Here is a 25,912-nt window from a genome sequence, read left to right as displayed (position 1 = left end):
TCTTCCCAGGTAGAGACTCGTCAATGAGCAACTGTTACTCCATCTATATAGTAATATTTTTTATGAGTTTTCTCCCAAAAGGACGGGAATTTTATTTTGAAATGAATAAAATTAAACTTGGTCTGTTTAGGTGAAACACTTCTTTAGACCGTAATATTGCATCAAAATATTACAATGATAACTGTAGGTAACTAGGTAATTTAGGGTTCCAGAAATAATACACAAAAATTTTGTAATAAATTTTATTATTGAAAAAAAAAAATTTTTTACCTCTGTTACTCCCAGTAATCGTTATTGGGAAGTATCATGATTCATAAAAATGTTTGAAAAGTCTTAATGTAAATAAATAAATACAGTCCTTATTAAATAGAAAATAGTTTCACCTGATTAACATTGTTAATAACTAAAATGAACAAAAATTTAAAAATTCAGAGATCCTTTAAACCGAGTAAAAAAATCTTCCTAACTAAACCATAATAATTATAAAACATGACAAAATAAATTGCTGTAAAAAAATATACAACAATAGTTTGCAAAATAACATATTGTGTGAAAAAAGTAATATGTATTATGTATGAATGATGATTGTAAAAAGTCTTATATTAGAGGAATGTATAAAATTTATAAAAAGATTATTGCCAACCTTTTAAAGGCCTCGAATGGAAGAAAATTAAATTTTACATCAAATAAATATATCACTAAGTAAATAATTTTTATATCGCGACAATTCAAGAGAGAGTATTTATACATAATAGGATAACCTCATACCAACAAAGAATTGAAACGTAAATGTAAGTTAATATGTTTGTGGATTTTTAGTTATTATAAGTAGATGCGGAAACATCTCCTCCATGACCGGTCCAATTTGTGTGAACGTATTTGCCTTCCTTGCCGAGCACTTCATATGTATGGGCACCAAAGTAATCCCTCTGAGCCTGTAAAAACATAAATAATTAATTACATAATAGTCCATAAATCGTTGGCTGGAATTGGATTATTCAGTTACCTGACAGTGAGTTACTGGTGGAAAAGATAAAAAATAGTACTAAACATGACTAATGTTTAACACTAAAAAATGTAACCAAATGCAACATTTGCTAAGTTAAAGAAAAACCCAGTGCAAACTATTAATTATTCAAAAATCTCACCAGAACACCTGAGAGAACTCATTAAACTAAATTTAAATGATAAGAATAACCAAAAAATTGTTCAAAAAAACTTTTTTTTAAATTGAATGCTGTATTTCAAAAACGTTCCAAGTCGCATTTTCACCAAAAATGAGTTAACCTTTCTTACACGGCAACTGACTTTAGTCAGTCTATACGCGCGAGTCATCCGCGCGTCAGCTGACTAAAGTCATTTCGATTTTCGTTTGCCTAGTACTGCTAGCAAATATCTTTTTATTGGCATTATATTAATACTATATCATAATATAGACTTACCAAATTAATACACGATGTGTATTAATAGCACAACAAACTTTTGACTAATTCATAGTTAAATAATGTTTCTATATTTATTTAAAAAACATCAATTTTGAAGCCAATCATAAAAACCTTCAGGCACATTTTAGGACTAGAAATAGTTAATCAGAAAAAGTGTGAAATATTGTACGAAAAATAAAACAACCTAAAAGTCATTCAAATTATTAAAAACCATGTTTAAAGTTGGTGGAATAATCATGGTAGGTACTATTTGCAAACATGTTCATTCCAATATTCTATAAAAATTAACCTTGAATCTCATTAGGTAAAGAAAAATACATTTTAAAAGAATGTTTAGATAGCAACCTCAAACCTAGCTTATATACAAAATATCAAATTAAAATAATGCGAAACTTTAAAATGTGGGTTATTTCACAATCATTTAGATTCAAAGAAGGCTCGTTTCACGTTCGTTAACCAATAGTAGCTCGACTTTTGGGTCATGCCGCTAAAACATTTTAACGGTATGTAATTTGGTTGCAATAAAATTAATGACTTATTTAATAAAATAACATTTTATTGAAATTATAGTCATGAAATGGACAAAATATACTTAATTAACCAGAATCAAGAGGAATATATAAAAGTAAAATAGAGGTAACCAACTTTAAAACCTGAAATAACCTGAATTGTAAAGTTTATCTTTGAAATCAATTTTTTTCTCTCGTTTTATGTACATATTAATTAATCATGTAAAACATCGTAAAATATAAATGATCAGACAAATGTATTAAATTACAGAATCCGCATTTTATGCTACATGTACCTATTGCATTATACACTCCTACTTAAATCATATTCGAAATATTGTTTTATATCACCAAAACTATAAATATGGCAAGAAATAATCGACAATGTCCTGTCGCTCAATAGATTTATGTGGTTAGTTACTAACGTAAGTTTTTATTTAGTGGCATAAGAACCAGTATGAGTAATGTCAACATATCATTGCTCCGTTTCTAACTTGTTGTAAGAGAACAAACAATTTTTTTTTAAATACCACCAGTCTTTATAAATATGCGTAGTTTTGATCTGTTCAGTACGCATTGCAATATTTTATCAAAGATTTCGATACCTGTCATTATTCCTTGCCGTATATACTATCACCTATATTTGGTTTGATTAACCAGAAATTAATAAAACTTGCTTACAATAAGTTAGAACTGTGATGATAAGTCTTCTAGAATTGTTATACAAATATTCCCCACCACATACTATCAAATAATATGTGTATATTATTTTGGATTCAGATAGGTTACTGCGATGTTATCACTTTCTTCCTTCTCCCCATTGCCATACAGTTATTGTAGTGAATTATAGTAGTGAAAATTCATTATATCAATTTACCTGCAGTAGGTTAGCTGGCAGAACGTCCGAACGGTAGCCATCATAAAACGCCAATGCGGAACTAAAGGCAGGAACTGGTACTCCGAGAAGAACTGCTTGAGAGACAACCTCCCTCCACGACTGCTGACTGCCAATGATGGCCTTTGAGAAGAAATCGTCCAAGAGCAAGTTGGAGAGGTTTGGATTACGGGAGTACGCCTCTTTGATATTGCCCAAGAATACACTGCGGATAATGCAGCCTCCACGCCACATCAGAGCGATACCACCGTAGTTCAACTGCCAATCAAAAGACTTGGCCGCTTCTCGTAAGAGCATAAAGCCTTGGGCATAAGATACAATTTTGCTGGCATATAATGCCTGTCGGATCTTTTCCAGGAAGACTTTTTGCGGGTAATGCTTAATGATTGACTTGTCTACGTTCTTTGAAAGTGTTTTGCTCGCCACGACTCTCTCATCTATAAAAGTAATTGGATAATCAATTAATTAATCTATTCAGTATTATATGGGCAAGAATGTATGAAATGACATGGTGTTAAATAACTATTTTTCATCTGCGAAATCCAAACTAAACAGAAATTTTCATCATTATTTGGCAATTGCATCTATAACTATTAAATTAAATAAAACACATTATGTAGTACTTGTTCCACATATCGTCGTTGAAACTAGAAAATGTGTAACTCCGTTTTAATCAAAAATTGACTTTGAATACCATCTAGTGGCCGTTGTTAATATCCACCCGTTTTGCAAATGATATAATTCCAAAAAAATTGTAACATTTATGATATACATGATTTAACTCCATAATCATATATTTGTATAAGAAACCATAATGTTTTTTTGTCTCTCCTGTAAAGTAGCGTTTTTGGAGTTACACAATTTTCTAGTTTCAACGACGATATGTAATTTAATAATATTCACAACCAATTTTGTCTGTTTCAATGGGACATTGTTAACTGATACAAAAAATACAATATTATGAGGATGTTCTAATATTATATATTTTGTATCAATTGACAATGTCCGCCTGATTGAACCGAACGAAACCAATTCTAATTATTATTAAATTATGTGGAATAAGTACTGCATGCTATGTTTCATTTTATTTAATACAATGTCTTTCCACCAAGAATTCAGAGGTAAAACCATTGATATACTACTAGATGAGCAGTTCCCATACAAGTGTCATTTTAAAAATGTACCACAAACGAATATCGTCTTATAATATTTCCTTGTAGGTATAATGCGTTAAGACCGTTAACATGGATTCCCGAATTTCACCCGTATTGCCCTGGCTGTAAAACTAAATTTGCGTTCTTCGAATAGTGAACCTAAGGGTGGCTGCAACGCAAAACAGACAGAGCAAGTCGTCATGCGCTGACTATTAGTTAGAGTAAGATGCAAGCTAGACCGGGCTTACTCAGTAAGTTTTAACAAAGGCCGACTCGCTGAAAATCGGGCGTCATTTTAAGAAGCATATGATTCATCCAGTAGTATATCAATGGGTAAAACCATTAAAGTTATCTATAACTCATCGAAACATTAGACAACGACTTTTGCGTCCTGCCGCTAAACTGGGTATACTGTCACTGTGACATCTCATATAATCAACAATGTTTAGTCAACTATGTGTGTTTTATGAATCTCATTTAATTTACATAGATATAGTTGACAGTCGTGATGTGTTCCATCACACACCTACTCGAGTCTCATCAGATATTGGTGCATTATAAACATGAACACTCTTATTTGGTCTAACCTTTCAAGGCACTAAGACAACGAGCGAATACAGCCTCTCCGATGAGCGTGACAGGAGTTCCATACTCGAGGGCCGAAATAGCTGTCCATTTTCCTGTGCCTTTTTGACCGGCAGAATCACGGATTTTTTCCAAAAGATATTTTCCTGTAATTCAAAGTAATTAATCTATTAGCTTTAAATCAACGATATTGCATTTTTTTAAATATCTCTCGCCCAATACAATTATACAATTACATACTTAATTAAATACTTGAAGTAAGTAAAAATTTAAATAACACCTAGATGTCAAAAGCTGAGTGGCTTTGGGCAAGGTGATGCAGTGGCACGTGTACTTTTCAATACATATTGCACTGACATGACCTCAGTTTCCTAGAAACAACAGCTAGGGAACTGACATCATAAGTTTAACAGATGGCCCGCTTTTTTTTCGCCACACACCAAAGAAGAGAACCAAGAGTCATTACAATTTTTAAATATATATTAGTGCATCAGTTCTCAAACCATCAAGTCAACAACGCGTGTGTCCAAAATATGCCAGTAGAAGTTTCATTAGAAAATAAAATTCTTTGGGACTGTCCCAAAAATCTTAGCAGAAAAGCTTTCTCGAATGGGAAAAACACGGACGACCAATTTTTAGCTGAAAAAATGTAGTAGAAGTTTCTGTCTCCCTTCTTCTTCCGTGACTTTTGATAGTGCAATTTTTTCAGGAGAGACAAAAAAACATTTTTTTATCTTTCTTAATTATTTTTTGGGATTTCAACCCAAACCCATCCTAAGCTTGCCGGCAACAACGAGTTTATTTGAGGCTTTCTAGCGATTAGTAATGCAGAAATTAGGTATATAATTTGATTTATTATGGCGTATTGAAAATCTCTGCTATGAAAAATCTATCAACTTAATAGAGATAGGACAATTTCAATATTAAATTTATATTTTTCCGAAAATGTCATAGTTATATTTATCGTTGTTCTGTTTTGTCACTGTTCTGTTTTGTCATGTTCTGTTTTGTCGTGTTCTGTTTTGTCGTGTTCTGTTTTGTCTTTTTCTGTTTTGTCATGTTCTGTTTTGTCGTGTTCTGTTTTGTCATGTTCTGTTTTGTCGTGTTCTGTTTTGTCATGTTCTGTTTTGTCGTGTTCTGTTTTGTCTTTTTCTGTTTTGTCATGTTCTGTTTTGTCGTAACAAAATATAAACAAAATATATGTCTGTCTCTGTCATACCATACGAAATTGCATCTAAATAAGAGAGTACAAGTTTAATATAGATGAAGACAGTTTGTACAGGTATGATATGAATATATAACATTCCCAGTTTTGGGCAGACCAACGGATGAGTTGGTGTGCCAAGGCAATAATAAGTATATTTTGATTATTCTAGTCACAAATTTAATAACTGTCCATACGTAGACAACAAAGTATGTTTAGGATAATTGATTGAAATCCATAATTTTCATACCATCATTATCCTTGAAGCGAAGAATATCTTTTGTGATATCGATCAGGAATGAATCTAGTTCGCCCTTATTCCATTCTTCAAACACATCAGCAATTTCGTCCTGGTTCATTCCTGAAAATAAAATACAACATGAAAATCAATATCATTTAAAAAGGAATACGGGACACAAACAAAAACTCCTTTACTGTCTATGGTGTTCTGTAAAAAAAGAAATAAAACACAAGCTTCTGATTAGATTGTATAAAAATCTTGGGAATTAATCGCCTTTTCCGTTAGTCAATCGCACTTTAAGTGCAATACTTTTCTCAACAATTCTTTTTCTTTCAGTTTTGGATGCCCAAAGTCTTCAAATTCAACTTGGCACTGTCCCTTCATCTTGTACTAGGTCGATCAGGTCTTTATTTGCCTCCTAGCTTCCGAATGTCAGATTCTGGTACATTCTGTGTACATAGACCAGATGCCAATTGTTTCCATTTTATTTACTGTGGTGTATTTCTCTCGGGTTTGTGCGACTTTCCATGGACGAGAAGTTAACCGGGAGCTGAAAGACGTCACCTAAAGCCGCTATTGCCATTTCCGACATCTTATATGTGTGTAAATTTGAAGTGACCCGATGAGTGATATTTTTTTAACCGAGACACACTCTCGAAAAATATTTATTTAAATTAGTTAGAACAAAAGTTTAGGCTATACACCGACAGATGTCAGGAGGAAGATGATTTTTGAATAAATTAAATCAATATTTGAATTTTTGCGCCTGGGCGAAAGCAGTACTAGGCAAACGAAAATCGAAATGACTTTAGTCATCCGCCACGCGGATGATCCGAGCGTATAGGCTGACTAAAGTTAGTTGCCGCGTAAGAAGGGTTAACAGCCTACCTCCATCCTTCGTCACTGATAGGTACAGTGAAAGGTAATATAGAGGTTATGATCGAGATTTCTTGTCTCGAGGGCAAGAAAAACTAATTCAGTGGCAGAAAATTAGGGTTGAAGGAGTTGAAAAAAAGAGAGATATATCTCGAGAAATCAATAAACCAGATGTCGAGAAATGATCAGCTCTACACAGGATCGTTTTTCAAGTCTATTAAATATTTTCCACTATTAATGTCCGGTGTGTACCATCGTATCTTGTGAAAGGATTACCGACACACTTATATATTACCACGTTTTTATTAGCTCGTATTCTTGTTTGTCCGGTACAGACTTTTTCTTGTGCAGTACAAATTTTTTCTTGTTTGTCCAAGATTTTTACTTCCCGACTAGCTAGACATTTCAAACTTTTAGAATATATCAGAACACGACGACAATGCATTCTTTTAATACTTTTGGCCATTTTTAAGCAGTATTGAATTCATTTTCAGTTAATTCTGTTTTGTATGTTTCGGAAAAAATTCGTTAAAAGTAATATTTACTACTCACTATTATTGGTTGCTAAGTGGGTCCTAGCAACTAAATTATTAATATATATGTGCGTTACTATGGAAATCAATATGAAATGTCAAATTGACATTTCTGTATTCTATAATATTTATTCAGTATTTCTATCAAGTACAATAAAAAGTTTTTATTAACACATAGAATTGTCAAGTTTATATGATTCAACAGAAAATTTTAAAACGTGGTATATAAAAAGTTCTTTTTATCTTGTAATTATTTGATAATCAAGTGATGGATAATACTTAGAAAATGATGCAAATTATGTTTTCTACTGTCTTCTGCACTGACAAGATTTTAAATTTATATGAGAAAGCAATGAACCTGTGATTCACAAACTTTTTTCATGGCACACCAAAAACCTCTCGCAGCACACAGTTTGGCAGACACTGCTCTAGAGTCGTAAAGAGAGCATTATTTGTAAAACACCACAATCTTCATTTCGATGACATATTTCATTTGGTACTTCTAAATTGTGTAACAAAAATTGAATTGAGTACATACCTAAACCACTTTTCATGATATGGTACGCCTCACAAATCAGTTGCATGTCACCGTATTCGATTCCATTGTGAACCATCTTCACAAAATGACCAGCGCCATCTTGACCCACCCAATCACAGCACGGCTCTGATCCAGATTTTGCGCAGATACCCTGAAGCAAAATGAAACACAAATTACTTTAACAATATATTAATGGATATTATAATATCGGGTGCTAAGTCAAATGAGTCTTAGGGACATTGTGGCGGAAATGATTTGTTTATCCGGATAGATTATTTAGAATGTCATCTAGTGTCACAAACGCGTCAACAAGAGTTATTCCGTGACAAAGTACTCTTCTGCAACATCTTCTTGGCTACGTGAAGGAAGCGCTATTGTCGGCTAAATGAAAGGAGCTTGTTAGTTTATAATGGAAGTGCAGTTAAAAATGGGAGGAGCATGTTAGTTCACAGTTTTAACAGGTAGCCAAAAAGATGTTGTCGTTCAATGACAACTACTTTTTGACAAAGTAGTTCGTGGGAAATATAACGAAACCAATAAAATAAATTTTCAAACTAGTCCCATGTAATGTTGCAAATTGTCACCGATGGCCTGCCCTTTTGGCTTAATGTCGATATGTACTCTAATTATTTTAATGTTTAAAAATATGATTATTTGGTAAAATTAACACAAGTGTCTTTCATAATTTATCTAGAGCTGTGTCATTACAAATAACACACTTACAGTGTAACAATCCCATGAAAAGATCGTTTCTAAAAAGAATATGTCCGTGTTAGTCCGAATATGTTAATTACATAGTTTACTAGCTGGTTGCAGTCGACAGTCACATCACGGTACCCAAAAAAATATATCTATTTGTGAGATGGGTGAAGTTGTTCACCATGCAGGTTTTTAAATCTTGAATAAACTAGACACAACACAGTAGGACGAATGTGAAGTCATATTCGATTTAGTTTCCGTATCTGATTTATATAATAAGGGAAGAGTAGTATGCTTCTTGAAAATTAGTGATTGACTTATGAAAATATGCCACCAAAGTGTAATGAACCTATCATTCTGACCATGCATCAGCGCAATGGACTTAGATTTCTATTATTAAAATTTTTAAATAACCTGCGGCGTTCTAGGACTGAGACGGACACTTTGAAAACCTCTGGCCTATTAGTATATGATGAACTTTTCAAAAAAAGTGAGACCTTTTCAAAAAAAATTTAGTTTACTTTGTGATCGATATTTCACGATCAAAAATGTATAACGTAAAAATTAATTAAACATTCATGACGTGAATACAAAGTGATTTGAAAATATTACATAATTAAGTGAGAGCTCTTCTTCGAATTAACAATAATTTGACTGGTCTCTTCCTCTAATATCTGAGTCACATGATATTAAGACATACATAGCTTTTTACATAACTTCTACATAATATCGTAACGGTGGTAATTAAGATCCTACAGCTGTACATTAATTTAAATCTGTATAAAATCGGTAGTAATCTGGACATCCAAGGTTATCCACAGTTTTCAAACTGCTTCTCCAACTTGAAAACAAAGGTCACCTCTTTTATTAATTTTATACACATGTATGAAATGTAATGTATGTTATGCATATAAATTATTATAAACAATACAATTAAAATGTTTTATACTTTCATGGATATTAGTAAAAATCTTCAAATAATGAAATTATATAATAATATAAAAGTATTCACATAATATCATTGATTCAAATATAAAACGTAAGATAGAATTAATATGGAAAGCAGGGTAATTGTAAGTACTTGAAATCTCAGGAATGGTAAATTTTTAAGTGTCAGTACCTGCATATTTCACTCCGATTGATCTTTAACAATTGACAAACTATTATTTAAGTTATAATGGTTTTGCAGTGATAAACTTATGTTTCACTCTTCTATTTTATCTCTCTCTATGGGTAAAACTCTCTAACCCACAAGTGACATTACGAAGATAATGAAAAGTTTTACAATTACCTGCATGACTTTGGCAGGCTCTAAATCAGAAAACTACCACCACATAACTAATTAAGAAGGATTAAATAAATTAGAAAAATTACTCGTATGAAACATAACCCTAAAAGTCAACTATCTCCGAAACTGAATACACTTGTATACTACATAATAATATATTTCTATATCTTTAAAATAAAACAAATGTCAAATTGTCTTTAACTATTACACAATTGTATTTTTTTCTATTTAATAATAATGACATGGGATAACAGGTAATAGTATGTACCTATATAATATTTTCACGTTAAATCTATATTTAATTGTATGTTAGTTTTTGTCAAAAAGTGCATTATTTTCTATTGAAAAACATATTGGCGATCGTCACTTTCTGTCCAATCTCGAATGCGTCCGCGACCACAAAATTGTTGAGAACCCTTGCTTTCGATGATGAAAAAAATATTTAAGTGAGGAAGGAGGCTTGCGCGTTCGAGGATTCTTAGGGCTATGCACCACATTAAAATCCCATGAAAACTACATCAAATGCAACATGAAAAAACCAACTGAATTTCAAAGTAGTCACCACGATGATATAGATTGTATTCCACTTATGTCACAAAATATGCAATAACTAAAAATGGTGTGTTCATACTTCCATTACTCATTCAAAAGAAACTTGATAGAAAAAAATATATATTACCTGGAAGATTGGTTTGATGTGCTGCCAGGCTTCTTTATGTCCTCCTGGCATCAAGGATGGTCCATATCTGGCTCCATCTTCTCCGCCACTTACCTATGTGGAAAAAATTACAATTGTTGAATACGGATGCACCAAATTTATTTATTGGAGATTTATAACTAATGTTGTCACCATGAGAGAATTGGGTTAGTGTGACGTGTTAGCAATATAGTGAGACTAGATTCGAGTCCAAAAGTCGACACAAAGATAGTGATGTCTAGCAATCCAATAGGAACGTAGAAGAGGGAGGCCAAAGATTCGGTGGTTGGATGGAGCTGCCAGTGACTGCCGTATTCTGGGGGTACCAAATTGGAAAGCGGCCACACTGGATAGGGACATGTGGAGGGAGCTGTTGGAGGAGGCCAGGACCCACACCGGGTTGTCGCGCCCCTGATGATGATGAGATTCGAGTCCACTAGCAAATAATTTTTCATACGTTTTCTTCACTTTTTTTTTTCTTTCACATTTGTAGTTGAATTCAGAAAATGATTGTTGGTGATATTCTTCCCGCCCATAATAGATGTTAATAAATCAATCCTCATAAATAAATCTATTGGATACTACTGCATGTGTAGGTCCCTTTGTGTTGTTTGGAATTTTATTTGTATTGTAATTGGTATTTTATTCCAGTGATTTAAAGAAATAATGGATTTCTTTTTTATCCGAGTGATATTATAATGCGAAATAAAACAAATTATTTTTGTGCAAGAAGGCATAAGTATAATGCCAACATTAGTCATAATTTAAAGAGCCTTCAAGCTATATGAGTTCATTTGAAAGTGACCTACTTTGGTGAATATTTATTACACACAATCAATGGCTTTTTAAAGTTTGACCTATGAAGGTCATTAATAGAGGCAAACTTATATATTATTATTATTATTTACCTAAGTTATTTAAAACAAATTTATCTTGAGAAATAATTGGTTAGATATGCAGAAATTAACCATCCCACACATCATTTAATAACAAGTTAAAAGAAGTGTTTGTTTTTATTGCAAACAAAATTAACTCTATGTGTGTCATGAATAATTCAGTAATTCTTACTACAAAGTAAATTACCTACTTGTATATGCCAATCGTTTTTTTAAACAAACATACATCCTAATTTAAAACTCATATTTGTACCAGAATAAAATGGATAAATATCAAATTCATTATGTGAATGTTTTGCCTTATGGGTTGTTTCCTTTCTGCATTACTGTCCAAAGCAGATAAAAAATTTAAATTACCCCAGCACCGACAAAAAGTAGCCCTTTGGATGATAATTCCTTGCATCTTCTCTGTGTGTCGGTATATTCTGAATTTCCTCCGTCAATGATTATGTCTCCCTTTGACAGAAGAGGAACTAATTGCTTTATGAAGTCATCTACGGCAGGTCCAGCTATAACAAAAATTCTCTAGTTATTTTTCATCTAGAGTACACTTTCATACTAGCATATTAAAACAGTTATTTAGTATGTCAGTATATTTGATTCAATTCATTACTTAGTCGTCAAAATTGATAACATCATATAAATGAAACATAATGCGAATTAATATTATAATCACGGTAATCAGTTAAGTGATTATTTTTGTCACAATCAAAACTAAGATTGAAAGATTATAGACATTTATTCTTCATTTTACAACATTCATAAACACAACACGGAAGTTCGTTTATGAAGCTATAGGTTGCGGGTTCGATTCCGTGGCAGGGCATAAAATCACATACTATTTTTTGTGCAAAGACCCGATGAAAAGTTTGTAGGTCTGTAGGTAATTACTTGGTTGTGAACATAGAATGGATTAATAAAATAGAAACAAAATAATCAGTCGCCAAGATTAAAACTTCAAAGCCAGTTTTGGTTTATGACAAATTAATGACATTCAGGCCATTGAGCACAAGAAATACAAAATCCGTTGAGTGTTATCAAATTACCAATATTCAATGCATGTTTTGTTTATGTGACAAACTTTAATGCGTATTATGACACAGACGTCAATATATATTGAAAATAGCATATTTATCCCATATTTCTCTCCAGTCGAGAATTGTACCTTCTTACAGCCACACACAGAAAGTAAACCATTTCCCTTATTTTTGTGTTGCCTGAATGTGACGTAATTATGAAATGATTTGGTTACTTTTGCTCAGTATCATTTATATGTTCGCTTCTTTCCTACATGGCACTACATCCCAGGACGGTATTTGGCCTTCCCCACGAGTAACCTCCAATGACACTTTAGCCAATCTTCTCCAGTTTCCATTGTTTATATTGATGCGCCTAATTCATTTAATTATAAAGGGATTTTTTAAGTAGGTACTTTAAATGTTAGCATTTCTTCTATTATGAATAGTATCTTCTAGAAAGGGAAGTGATAATCAATAATTGAGAATTCACTTTAATGGACTTGACTTATTATTTTATTAACGAGCTTGTTATAAGTATGATAAAACTTTATTTAAAGAATGTGTACAATGAACTCTATAAAGTATAAGCACTAAAGAATTATAAATATAAATTCATTTATCTCACTTAACAATATTATTTCATCTTCATAGTTCATTGGCTGTTTATATGATTTATCGAGCACTTGTTTGCGAAATAACGAATGACTTGTTACATTGTATTTTCTCTCACTATGTTGATATATTTTTTCTATATTAGTATCTCAGTCTATTAAATGATAATAAATTAAATTGTTCATTATTGTTGTTGGGTCAGTTATCAAAACGATTAATACATATTTTTAGAAATACATAAAATGCTTTAAAAAAACTGCAACATTAAATTTAAACCAATAAAGAAAATAATATAAGGAATTCAGTTCTAGAAAACATTTTGAGTTTATTTCATTGTAATAAACCTTTATTGAATTCATATTTAATTAGTGTTAAGCTATTTATTATAAGTAACACCATAAATTCATAGCGAAAATATACCTTTTACTAAAAGCATGACCCTTCGAGGAGTTTTCAGTTTGCTGACCATATCTTCGAGGGATGTTGCTCCAATTATATTTGTTCCTTTAGCTTCATTATTCAAAAAATGTGTAACCTATAACAGAAATTCAGGGTAACATTAATACATATACAAATAATTGATACTGGGGCCATTGTTGAAAATGTGTCTATGAAAACATTTTGACATTCTGATGAAAAAATTACAGTTCAGTAGTAATATTTGCACCATATTAAAACCGTATATTAATACACCATGTATTATTACATCCTTTTTAAGACTATCCTAATATTATGATCTTTTACATCTAAACATTTAAGTTGACGTTTACATTTCTTGACTTGTTTATTTTTCACAGTTACTGTATGCATGTGGACGAACCGGGCATTTTTAGTTAAGTAATCACGATTGATATAAACTATATTGTACCACTATCGACCATTACAAATAATTATCAAGGGAGTTGCTGTGCTGCCAAGATATATAATATATATTTAAAATTGTGTCATATAATGTATCACACAAACATTTGAGAGCTTGTTTTACAGTTTTTAGATTTTCATGTTTTTTCATTGGGCTGATGGACAACTTACATTGGTTTATCTATAGCAGCATTCCCCAATTGAACGTAGTTATGCAGAATGTAGGCAGTCCACAATAATGTCGAGCTGAGATAATGGCGCTATAGCAATAACATGATAAATAGTATTTTATTTCAAGAATAATTTTTTTGCGGCTTGGCTATTTTCAGCAGAACGTAGAGAAAACCTTCTCGCATCTGATCTGTATCATATTTAATTTTTTTATTTTTTGTGGACTGGCTACTTTCTGCATAACTATGACCAATTAAGGTTCTGTGACATAAAATATAGGGTACTGCGAGAATCGATAGTTTTTGTAAGATATACTTTTGACAAATGGTTTAAAAAAAAATATATCACAATTAAAACTATGAAAGACGAACAGATCCAGATTATTTAATTTGACTAATAGTCAACGAGTACAGCAATAAGATATGGGCAACATAAGGAAGTCACAATGGTTGTCACAAGATAAAAATCTCATTAGAATGTTTGAATTGCAGCAAGAGTTGTTGGTCTGTATCATAAATTTTGATTATGAAACATTTCTTGGTCATTAAAAATTACAAATATCTTACTGACATATTAATGAATTAAACATAAACATAGGATTTAAGCTGTGAAGTAAAATAATTTGAACTTCTAACAAAGAAAAGAAAATATTCGTGAAGAATCTGAAGATAAACTTGAACAAATTCATTGCAAGAAATAAAATTCGACCACAGCAACATTTTCTATATATTTATGGGTTCCATTACGTTGTACAAAATATAAAAGGATTGGTAAATAAAATTAATTGAGAAATTCTGACCTATGGTATTAAATCACCATTTTTTTATTGTTGTTATATTCAGTCAGTTGCTGTTGCCGTTTTTTTTTTTTTTTGTTTCTACAGCGTGTGTGTATTGACTTAAGTGAGTTTTAATTGACCAATTCTAGTCAAGGAATATAGAGATATATCATATTTGAAGGGTGATTTAATAATCAAATTGACCATCAATATTACCTTTTCTACGGTTCTATTGAAGGCGCAAACTTTGAATCCCTTGGAATCCATATTCAAAATAAGGTTTTGACCCATAACGGCCAAACCAATAAGTGCGATGTCAGCTTTCCTAAAAAAAAAATACAATTTAAAAATAATAAATTAATTAATCGCAATACAGAAGAAAATATTTGAGAGATGGGAAATAAGCAAATATTTTTTTTTATATTGGCTCTACAATTCAATGTGGATCTTGGCGATCTTACGAGCAATGAATTTTAGTCACTTTTCTCAGGATTTACTCAACATATTAGGTCCATGCCCTAGTTACAATTAATACACATTGAAAAAAAACATGTGTATTTATTTGCCAGACACAATAATAGTAGTTATTGCAAACTTCGCTTTTTGACATTAGTGAAACCCTGATTCTACGTTTTTGATTGCCGTATTGAAATGAATAGGCTAGTTAAAAATATAAACTCTGGATTAAATAGAGGCCAGACTCATAAAGATTCCGTGAAAACATTAAAATACGCAGTTATATATCAAGTTCTGTCATAATATCCTTAAGGAATACGTGTATATACTCGCTGCGCCGAAAAGGCGCCTGCAGATTGTCATATCTATCACCATAGATCAAGCAATTATTATTAACACTCGAACATTCCAGGTTTACGATTAGAAAAAAAGCGACGCGACTGAAAGTTCTGTATGTATCATAAACAATTCTACGAAAGCGAAATGAAAAATATTCAACAAAAACGGTCAATCGGGATAATATTTTTGACGGGACCATAATGTTGATAGATCGAGGAAAACAATAAATCGGGAAACGGTTAATGAAGGATTATTTAACATTGTTCTTATGGGTGTTTGGCGGGACTTTCAAAAATAAACGATCCATGCAGGAAAACTATTTATGCGAGAACGGTAAATCGAGGTTCCACTGTACAGTTACTTCAAATTATTCATAATCATTATACGCTTACCAACAACTATGTTGGTTATGTCCTGTAACCACATCAATGTTAATCTTATCTTTGATAACACAAGAAAAAACTATTAATAAATATGATAATTATAATGACTTATGGTTAGATTCGATGTTTCTAAAATAACATTGAATAAATTTCCATTATAATCTTGTCACTGCCATCAAACTAGGCAGACCAACTATTTTTGGAATCAAATAAATTACTTTAAAATTAATATGAAATACACATTAGAATGATGAAAATTAGTATAATTTACTAATTAGTGTGGTTTCCCACGTCTTTCATGTACATTTTCACGCAAATATAATAAATATTGTTTTGAAAATATACATGAATAGACGGATATACATTACGTTGATAGTTGATTCACACGAGACACTGATGTCTGGACACCGGTATCTCTGGACACTGCATATACATATAAATGAACGCGACACACGTCTGAATGCACCCCCTTTAAGTGTAAATGCAGCCACTCGAGCCTCTCAGTGTCTGGACACCGGTGTCTCGTGTGAAACGGATCTTACGGTATGTGGCTTGGCAAATTAACTTGCGTGTGGTACTTTCCAGATTAAGAGTAAATAAATAATAATATCAGCGTTGTATGTGTAGAATAGATTCATGCACCAAGTGAGATTAGGTATTAATGACAACTTTACTTTCATTAGAAAAATATAGATGTCATTATCTACAAAGATTACAGCGCAGTTCAATTAGGAGACTGCATTGAATAAGTCATATGCATAATGACAATAAACCAGCAACGAGAATAATGTCGAGCATTCATTGACTAGATACCTTTGATTATTGTATGCTTGGGGTAGCGAATTGGAAAGTAGTCACATTTCAAGAGTTGTTGGCAGGACCTACCCTGTGTCATCACGGTTATATCACCACCGATAATCAATTTTATTAATTAGGGTGTATTAGAAATGAATAATGTCAACTTAATAGACATTCGAACACAAATTTATTATTTCTCGATATTTTTGAGAGTTTTAGATTATGAATTATCATACTAGGGCATTGGACGTTATAAATTTGAATATAATGTAATAATATTATAAAATACCTAACACAAAGGGATTCATATTTTTGGTGGTTAAATATGCTGGACCACAAAGGTACAAATTTTTCCAATACTATAATGGCATAATAACCAAGATCAAAATCAAGCGAAAATTGGGTCATAAGACTCATAATATGTTAGTACCTATATCTAAGTAGGTATTAAAATGTGTTATATTTTAGGATACAATATATTACAGTAATAATATATTTACTGGTGAACATTCATCAGTTTAAAGTGAATTTAAATTTCTTAATCTAAAATAATTTAAGTACAATAAACTTCGTCCTCAAAATAAAATTATCTTCAATGTCAAAAGAGTCAAGTGGTTATTTACAATATAAATATAATTTGTATAAAGATAAGTTTACGTATTTACAGACTGAAACAATTTGATTTATTCAATATGATCTACTACCATATTTTTAATTTCATTATAAATTAATAGAATTGGTTATGTTCTGATGATTACGTATAAAATGACATTGCAAGAGCGTTTCTTGAAAGCTAAACAAATAAATGAAATGTTATAAATTTTCTCAACGTGTTATGCTTAAAACTATTCAAACTTTGCCCTAATTAAACAGTGCATGGATTTTGCAATAAAAACTGTTATATTTGTTCATTATTTGTTTTTAAAAAGTTAACAACATCGACAAATGGATGCCGAAAAGTTTGCTGTCAGTGCGCAACTTTGACAGCTGAAATAGTTTCACATTTAAATGAAATGTAGTAAAATTTCTTGATGTAAACATAATGAAAGTACTTACTCAGACATTTCGGTGTTATTTTATTGTTTTTAAGTATACAAATATGTGACAGTGGAGCAATATCAATCGTCGGACGTTAGCACAGTGAAGATCGGACCACTAATAAACGTCACCGGCAGCGCGTTTCAGTTTCTACATTCAAGCCAGTGTTGCCATCTTTTAAAAGTGGAATTATAGTACAAAGCCTCAAAAATTATAGTACTATAGTACGAATATAGTACGTGTTGTCATATTCTGTTGAAAATGTATAGGTTTTTTGTTTCTCAGAGACCCCTTTTTATTTAGGTACCTACTTCTTGCCACCATAATTGCTTACCGAAGAATTCAAGAAATTTTATTTTAAGCCTAAGTCAAGAGATTTTTTTAGGTTTTTCGAGCAATTTTTTTCCAAGTTCTCGAAATCTTCTTATATTGTGAAATTATAGTACTATTTACATATTTTTTCCGATATTCAAAATTATAGTAGTTTGGGCGTACTATAACTGTTTTATAATATAGTACCTACATAGTACGTGGACCAAAATTATAGTACAAATACTATAATTATAGTACGGTTGGCAACAATGATTCGAGCCAGTGTTGTCAACTTTTTCTATCTAGATTATAGTACAAAATGGTAAAAATTATAGTATTTTCTGAAAAAACTATAGTGCATGACCATTTTTCGTCTCGAATCCTACAAAATTATAGTATTTTTGACATGTTTGTGTAAAATTGTAATGTGTAAGAACTTTACATTTTTCACGGATTCAAAATCATAGTATTGTACTATAATTATAGTGCAGTTGGCAGCACTGGTTCGAGCGCTGCGATACAATAGGGCTGAGTGAGAAACTCAATTCGTTTGACTTCGACGTGTTTCACTGACCAAGTGACCATTCACTTGTCATGGTTTTTCTGCAAGGTCATTGTGAATCCAATGACTTTCAAAATGTACTTCATAAAATAGGTAGGTAGGTAGGTACACAAATAAATTATTAATTATTGATGAGTAATTAAAACCCAATATTAATTTTGTTTGGATAGATTTTTCTTCTTCTATTCATGCCGTTTCTGAAGGTTGGTGAGTAAATTTTGCAGTACTAACACCTCCCTATCCAGGACCATGCCAAGCGGGGGTGTAAGTTGGGCATGAGAAACACCCGGGTGGCGGATTTTTTTTAGTAGGTACCTACCTACCTATTACAGTTCAATTATAAAAGGTACAAGTCGTTTAACAGGAAGCCAGGCGGGAACCGCGCTAATTTTCATGGCCGATTTTGGCTAAATTCATGAATTCAAGAATGATAATCTAACCGAACCTAACCTTAGAAATAATCCAGTATCTACGATATATTATTTTTACGGCTATTTTAAAAATTTGTTTGCCGCTGGCTTCCACTAAACAGACAAGGACCAAATCCAATTAGATCTTATTTTGAAACATATTATGAACTATCAAATATTACCAGGTGGTGGTACCACCTGTCAACATTCTTATACGTCTTCGTCAGGGGTCAAGGGTCTTCCTGTCTCTTTCTCTCTGGCGTTACAGACTCATTAATTATTTGCCTATGAGTTGCTGCATCAGTTTGGCGGAGCTTTGTAGACTTGTTGCCAACTGTCGTTGACAAAATATTACCCTTCAGTGATAAGCAGATCATGCGTTGCATAGGGGCGGCACATTATAAAGTGCGGCGAATTTATTTATTTAGGAAAGAGTATTATGGCATTACATCGATTGGCCAATGCGCCATAATACATAATAAATACAAATTATAAAAATGGCTTAATTACAAATAACAATGAAGGAACTAATATTACAACTTTTGAAAGATGTTTCGGTTTGCATATGATGAGCTCGCTTTATTAGAAAGTATTGACTCCTTAGTTTAAAAAAATTATCGAAACACAAAAAATCCTGATAACATTGTTATTGTCGTATTGTAATGGTTGGCACCAAATACCTCCACGTCCCTAAAACCACCACTCTTTGAGAGGAAATGCTTTAATTCTCAATAAATGGCGTGTGTTATTATTTTGTGTGTTTAAGACCCAAGACACAGTGTGTGAGTGTGATAATGCAGGCGGCGTTGCCGTGTGTGTTGGCCGAAATAGATAATCAAATAGGTAAATATGTAGGTACCAACCTAACGAATTTTTATAAAATTTTAAACCACTATAAATGAAATGGAGCGGCACTTTTCTCTGCTTAAGGGTGGCACTGCTGAAATCTCTTGGATAACACACTACCTAATAATTTCTCGTTACTCAAATTTATTATCAGTATTATCACTATTACCGCACTGTAAACAAAACTATTATGATAGTATCGCCTGTTTTTTTACGACACGATCAAAATAAACATTCCTCCAATTTCTCAAATTTAAAATTTGCGTTTATACGTGTATGTTTAATATGTACTCTAATTGTCTCGCTCTTTATATATGTTAATAGATTTTCTCTCATGCATTACAAAATATAAGTGTAAGAAAATTACATGCATAGCTTATTCATCATAGGTATCGTCGAAGACGGTAAATCGAAGAATTAAAGCAACCATAGTCTTCAAAAATTCATAATAATATATCTATCACAGGTGCAGGTATCTATAAAAAATACCGAATAGCATTTTCTCAGTCTCAAAGAAAATAATGGGTTAGGTTAGATTGGGTTAGGTTAGATTAGGTTAGGTTAGGTTAGGCTACATAATAAGTGTATAACGTGTCTGCGAAAATGTAATTCTTTGTAGTACATAGGGCACTAAATAAATTAAACTAAATTTGATCCCACTTTTATTAAGCACATTTTTGAATATTTCTATAAAAAATCGTAACACCAATTTATTAATTGAGTTAGCATTTACTTGGTAGAATTCCATTTTACAAGAAATAAAAATATAATTAGATAATATTAAATTCTACAGGTTTTTAAAAGGTTTTGTCGAATTAATAATATTACAATAAATTAATAAGTAAGTATGCAGAATCATAATATTGTTGGAACAAATAATAAAATGTATTCTGTTTCTATCTATACGTATAGTATTTAAGCAAAGGCAAACAGCCTATCTGAATAGTCTTGATAATGGTGTTACAACCGAAATAGCTATCGACAAAACCTTTTAAAAACCTGTAGAATTTAATATTAATTATATTTTCATTTCTCGTAACACCAATGTCGATACAAAAAATCTAATTTCACGCACCAATAAAAAAACGCAATATCCCATAATCACTTTGGAATTGGACTGACTAATCGCTCTTTTCGCATAGGTACCTACCTAAATTCTCGATTTTTTTTAAAAAATAACAACATTTTTTTCTATTTTCGTGTGATTAAAAATTGTGTTGTTTTACATTTACATAATACTGAAGTACTGGAGCGCGCTCCGTCCTGGAACAATGCTCTTCCGGCGCGCTATGTTCCACTGCTGACTACATCAGATCACTGACCAAATGCCACGAAAATCATTACCCACATTTTGGGGTTGATAGGCACGGTCGGTCCCAGCAAGTGCGAGACCCGAATGGAATATGTGCCCGAGGCCGTTAGATATGGGCCTCGATTGTTAGTTCCTACATAGATTTATTAGAATCACGTCGTACTCGATTTTTCCTGAGAATTCTATAATGGCATAAGGGCCTCGCGTTTTAAAAGTGTAGTCAAATAATATTATCGATGACTATTAAAAAGCAACTTTAATGTGTAACATTCTTTATATTTAATACACATATTTTGAAAACACCTCAGATAATAATATTATTATACCTACACGATTTTTTTTTAAATATGACGCCGACGGGACTTGAACCTGTAACCACACATTGGTGCGAATCCAATGGTTACAGGTTCAAGTCCCGTCAGACGTCGTTTAAAAATACTAATTCTAGTACATATGTATGAGGTGGTTTCAAATTATATTGTATCGTTTATTTTACTTGCTGCGCCCAAGTCACAAAGGGTGTGAGGCTCCCCAGAGCGCGAGGCCCGATTAGGCCCAGTCGGTCCAATCACGGAATCGTCGGACCTGTTGATAGGTACTGTTATAGAATATACATTTTCAATTTGATTTTTTTGCTAAAAATTCAATCGGTGAAAGTGTTGCCAGAGAAGCAAAATTTACATGAAAATCGCCGCTCATAATCATTGAAATTTATTCTCAACAGCGTACGCAAGCAAAATCTCATAAATCTGAAGCAAACACAGAATAGCAATGATTGGCAGTATACCCATGAAATAATCTAGATAAAATAACGAATACAATGTATTTTGTAATTTTAAATTTATCTAGTGAGTGTAAATTGCCTAGATTTACTCTAGTAAGGGTTACCGATAACACATAAGAAAATAAACGATAATTATTTATCATCATGAGAATATCATATTAGGTACCTACCTACGCCATAGATTAAAAAATAACAGGTATAAAGTACGCACACCCTATGCGTGCGGTAAAGCTACTTTAGTAGACAGGTAATAAAACTACCGCATCCGCATTAGAGTTACGTTACATAGATTCCTAAACTTTTCATGCGATGAAACACTTCGCAAATCCTGAAATTTTAACGGAATTTCTTGTCTATTTTGTAGGATAGGTAAATACAATACAATAAATTTAAAAGAACAATAATTATTTATTTAGTACTTAATTATTTTTAAAACATAACAAATAAATAATTACAAGATAAAAAGAACTTTTTATATACCTACTTACAACGTTTTTAAATTTTCTGTTGAATCATATAAACTTGAGTAACTTAAACGATCAAAAAAAAATTGGATTTGATAGAAATAATACTGAAATGTCATTTTGACACTCGTGTTGATTTCCATAGTAACGCACGTATATATTAATAATTTAGTTGCTAGGACCCTAGCAACCATAATAGTGGATTGGATTACGGATTTCTTCCGAAATAACTTTTCATACAAAACAGAATTAACTGAAAATGAATTTAATTCTACTTAAATATGGCTAAAAGTATTACAAAATGCATTGGCATCGTGTTCTGATATATTCTAAAAGTTTCAAATGTCTAGCTAGTCGGGAAGTTAGTTAAAAATCGATTGCAAGATTTGTACTGGATAAACAACCACCGGACAAACAAGAATACGAGCTAAGAAAAACGTGATACAAATTAGTTTATACCTACATTGAATTAATTTAGACACGTATTAATAAGTAGATCTGATATATATTATATGTAAAATAATTGCAGAATTGAAGTAGGCAAATAATAAATGTAACATTTTGTTTTATTAAGAGCGTTGTAACAGGGTTCATTATTATTTATGCAAAATCAATTATCTTCTAGGTAACATTTTTATTTGTAAATGGTAATAATTTGTTATGGTTCATATATTATTATATTTTACCGTCAACTTCGTCCGCATGAAATAATGAGATATGTGAAAAAATAGACTAGGTAATTCGATTCCGCGGAACGTGAATAGGTGTTCTGTAAATTTATCAGAACAGTATCTTAGTATGTCAAAACAATTTATTATTGTTTTACTTCCGTTCAGGGCTTTTTTTATAAAACAAAGGTACCGGAACTCACTTCTTGCCAAACTTCTTACGTACAAAAGAAAATTATATTCAATTATCATTTGAAACAACTTTTCCTATGCCACGAAGCGCATAAAAATTAAAAAAACAAACTAATACAAATAAACGACTAAAATAAAATTGTAAAAACATCATAATATATTTGAATAAAATAAAAAAATAATCTGGTTAATCGGGATCCAGGACGGTGACTTATTTCCTTGAACAATTCTGGTTAAACGTGGACGATTGGTAACCATAAACACAGAGGACTAGACTGAGAAGTGAAAAATAACTACCTAATTCTACAGATTGGTTTATTAGTCATTACTGTTGATAGCTATTTCGGTTGTCACAAAATTATAATATCGTTAATAATAGTATCACGTAGCAACTGAAATAGCTATCAACGATAAAATCAATCTATATAATATCCTTTCTGTAAAATAGTATTCTAGAAAATACTAATTCAAGTGATGTATTTTATAGGCTTTTCAATCTGAATCTTAGCAGCGATGTTAGATTAGGTAAGGTAAGATAATAATATAAAACAATACGTCATATTACATTATATACCTATATATTATTTAAAAGGTAGGTTTGTATTTTGAATAGTAAATATCCAGACATGGGCGAAGTCCACTTTATGAATCCATCAGATAGTCAAGATTCAATGGAAAAAATGTTACTATGCAATATACCTTCTATTATATTGTCGAATTCCTCAGATATTGAAATGGAAGTGAATATTACAGAGTTCGACAATATGGAAAATAATATTATGTACTTACATATGAAAATAGAATATTGTCAAAAAAGATAAATATTTTCATGTATTATGCAATTAATATTAACAAAAATAGATGATTCCTGTAAAGTACTATTCAGATACTATTAGGTAAATTTTACATGTTGTTTTTCAATGTGTGTTTGAACCCACGGCATGCTTAATAGGTTTAGCAAATGGCTCACACCCATTTCTCGTACGAAAATGTTACGAAACTTGTGAGGCGACCAAGACACAGTATTGCAGAGCTAATGAATATAATTGTTTCTCTGATTTTCTGAACTGATTACTTGTAATTTTTATTCTAAATGTTATTTATTGTGAACGTTCTGAATTAATAATTTGTTATGTACTCAACGTGTCTTTTTCAAATAAATAAATAATAATAAGCGCTGCATACTCAATGGTGTAGCACTATAGACCAATGGTGCACAACTATTTGAAAAAAAGGCCAATTTATCCATCTATTTCTATTTTTTCACGAGCCGCAGTGGGTAAAAGTGTTGAAAAATAATTATATATACTAAATGAGTCATACATTTTATTATGTTAAATATAATATATACATAATATATTATCAGCTACTCCAATCAATCAATCTACATTCCATTGCGTAATAATTATTATATATTTGCACGATATAACTAGTATATGGGAAATTATAATTTTGTTGTATTCAATGAAAAATTTGGTGATGAATTATTAGTACTTGTTATTTTGCGCCGCATGCGGCCCACGGACCACGGTTTGCGCATCGCTGCTGTAGACTGTTTGTTAAGTATAAGTTTTATTCAGTACATCTGGCAAGGGTTTGGTGGGAAGAGATTATATATAAATCAAACCTCATTGACCCAAATTTTTTAACTTAATTTTATAATGAAAATTGTATACTTCCCTACTTATATATTTTTAGTATGTATTTGGGTTTTAGTTTGTACATAGGTATTGCTTATTACCACGTTTTTTTACCACGATTTTATTAGCTCGTATTCTTGTTTGTCCAAGATTTGTATTGGACGGTTGAAATTTTTTAACTAACTTCCCGACTAGCTAGACATTTGAAACTTTTAGAATATATCAAAATACGACGACAATGCATTATTTTAATATTTTTAGCCATCTTTAAGCAGAATTGAATTCATTTTTAGTTAATTCTGTTTTGTATGGAAAGTTATTTCGGAAAAAAATCGTGAAAAGTAAAACACTATTATTGGTTGCTAAGGGGATCCTAGCAACTGAATTATTGATATTTTATACGTGCGTTCCTATGGAAATCAATATGAAATGTCAAAATGACATTTCAGTACCTATTCTATATTTATTCAGTATTTCTATCAAGTACAAAAAAAGTATATATTAATACTTAAATAAAAAGTTCTTTTTATCTTGTAATTATTTTATTAATAGTTACGGAATGAAGCAATAAAATAATTTTAAATCAGCGGCGCTAAAATAAGCGGCGCTTTTTCTGAGTGTGTAACAAGATAATTAAAATAGTCATATTAAATAATATTAATTATTACGAAATGAAGCAATATAATAATTTTAAACCAGCGGTGCTC

At 31.6% G+C, this 25,912-nt stretch overlaps 1 protein-coding gene across 1 annotated transcript; it reads right to left on the bottom strand.

Annotated features, from left to right (window-relative positions):
• Positions 1-231: 231 nt before the first annotated feature.
• Pgd (phosphogluconate dehydrogenase) lies at positions 232-18,137 on the bottom strand. Its single transcript, XM_085941793.1, has 10 exons — positions 18,034-18,137; positions 15,218-15,326; positions 13,612-13,726; positions 11,918-12,069; positions 10,647-10,739; positions 7,981-8,131; positions 6,043-6,153; positions 4,591-4,734; positions 2,832-3,286; positions 232-935 (listed from the first exon to the last, which is right to left on the bottom strand). Exons 1-10 carry the CDS (start codon positions 18,039-18,041, stop codon positions 816-818), a joined length of 1,458 nt encoding a protein of 485 aa, XP_085797919.1. The 5' UTR covers positions 18,042-18,137; the 3' UTR covers positions 232-815.
• Positions 18,138-25,912: the final 7,775 nt, after the last annotated feature.

This window comes from Rhyacophila brunnea, unplaced genomic scaffold (assembly GCF_057557595.1).
Source record: "Rhyacophila brunnea isolate RB1 unplaced genomic scaffold, BYU_Rbru_1.0 scaffold_1, whole genome shotgun sequence".
In the NCBI taxonomy this organism is placed as follows: domain Eukaryota; kingdom Metazoa; phylum Arthropoda; class Insecta; order Trichoptera; family Rhyacophilidae; genus Rhyacophila; species Rhyacophila brunnea.
Note: the sequence above shows the minus strand (reverse complement) of the source record. Positions and strands in the feature narration are given on the sequence as shown.

Excerpts from the sequence above, each read along its gene's own strand:
- Pgd (XM_085941793.1), bottom strand. Across the intron at positions 10,740-11,917 it reads TACTTTTTGTCGGTGCTGGG|GTAAGTGGCGGAGAAGATGG; the intron begins GTAATTTAAATT and ends TTTTCCACATAG. Across the intron at positions 8,132-10,646 it reads ACATCAAACCAATCTTCCAG|GGTATCTGCGCAAAATCTGG; the intron begins GTAATATATATT and ends ATTTTGCTTCAG.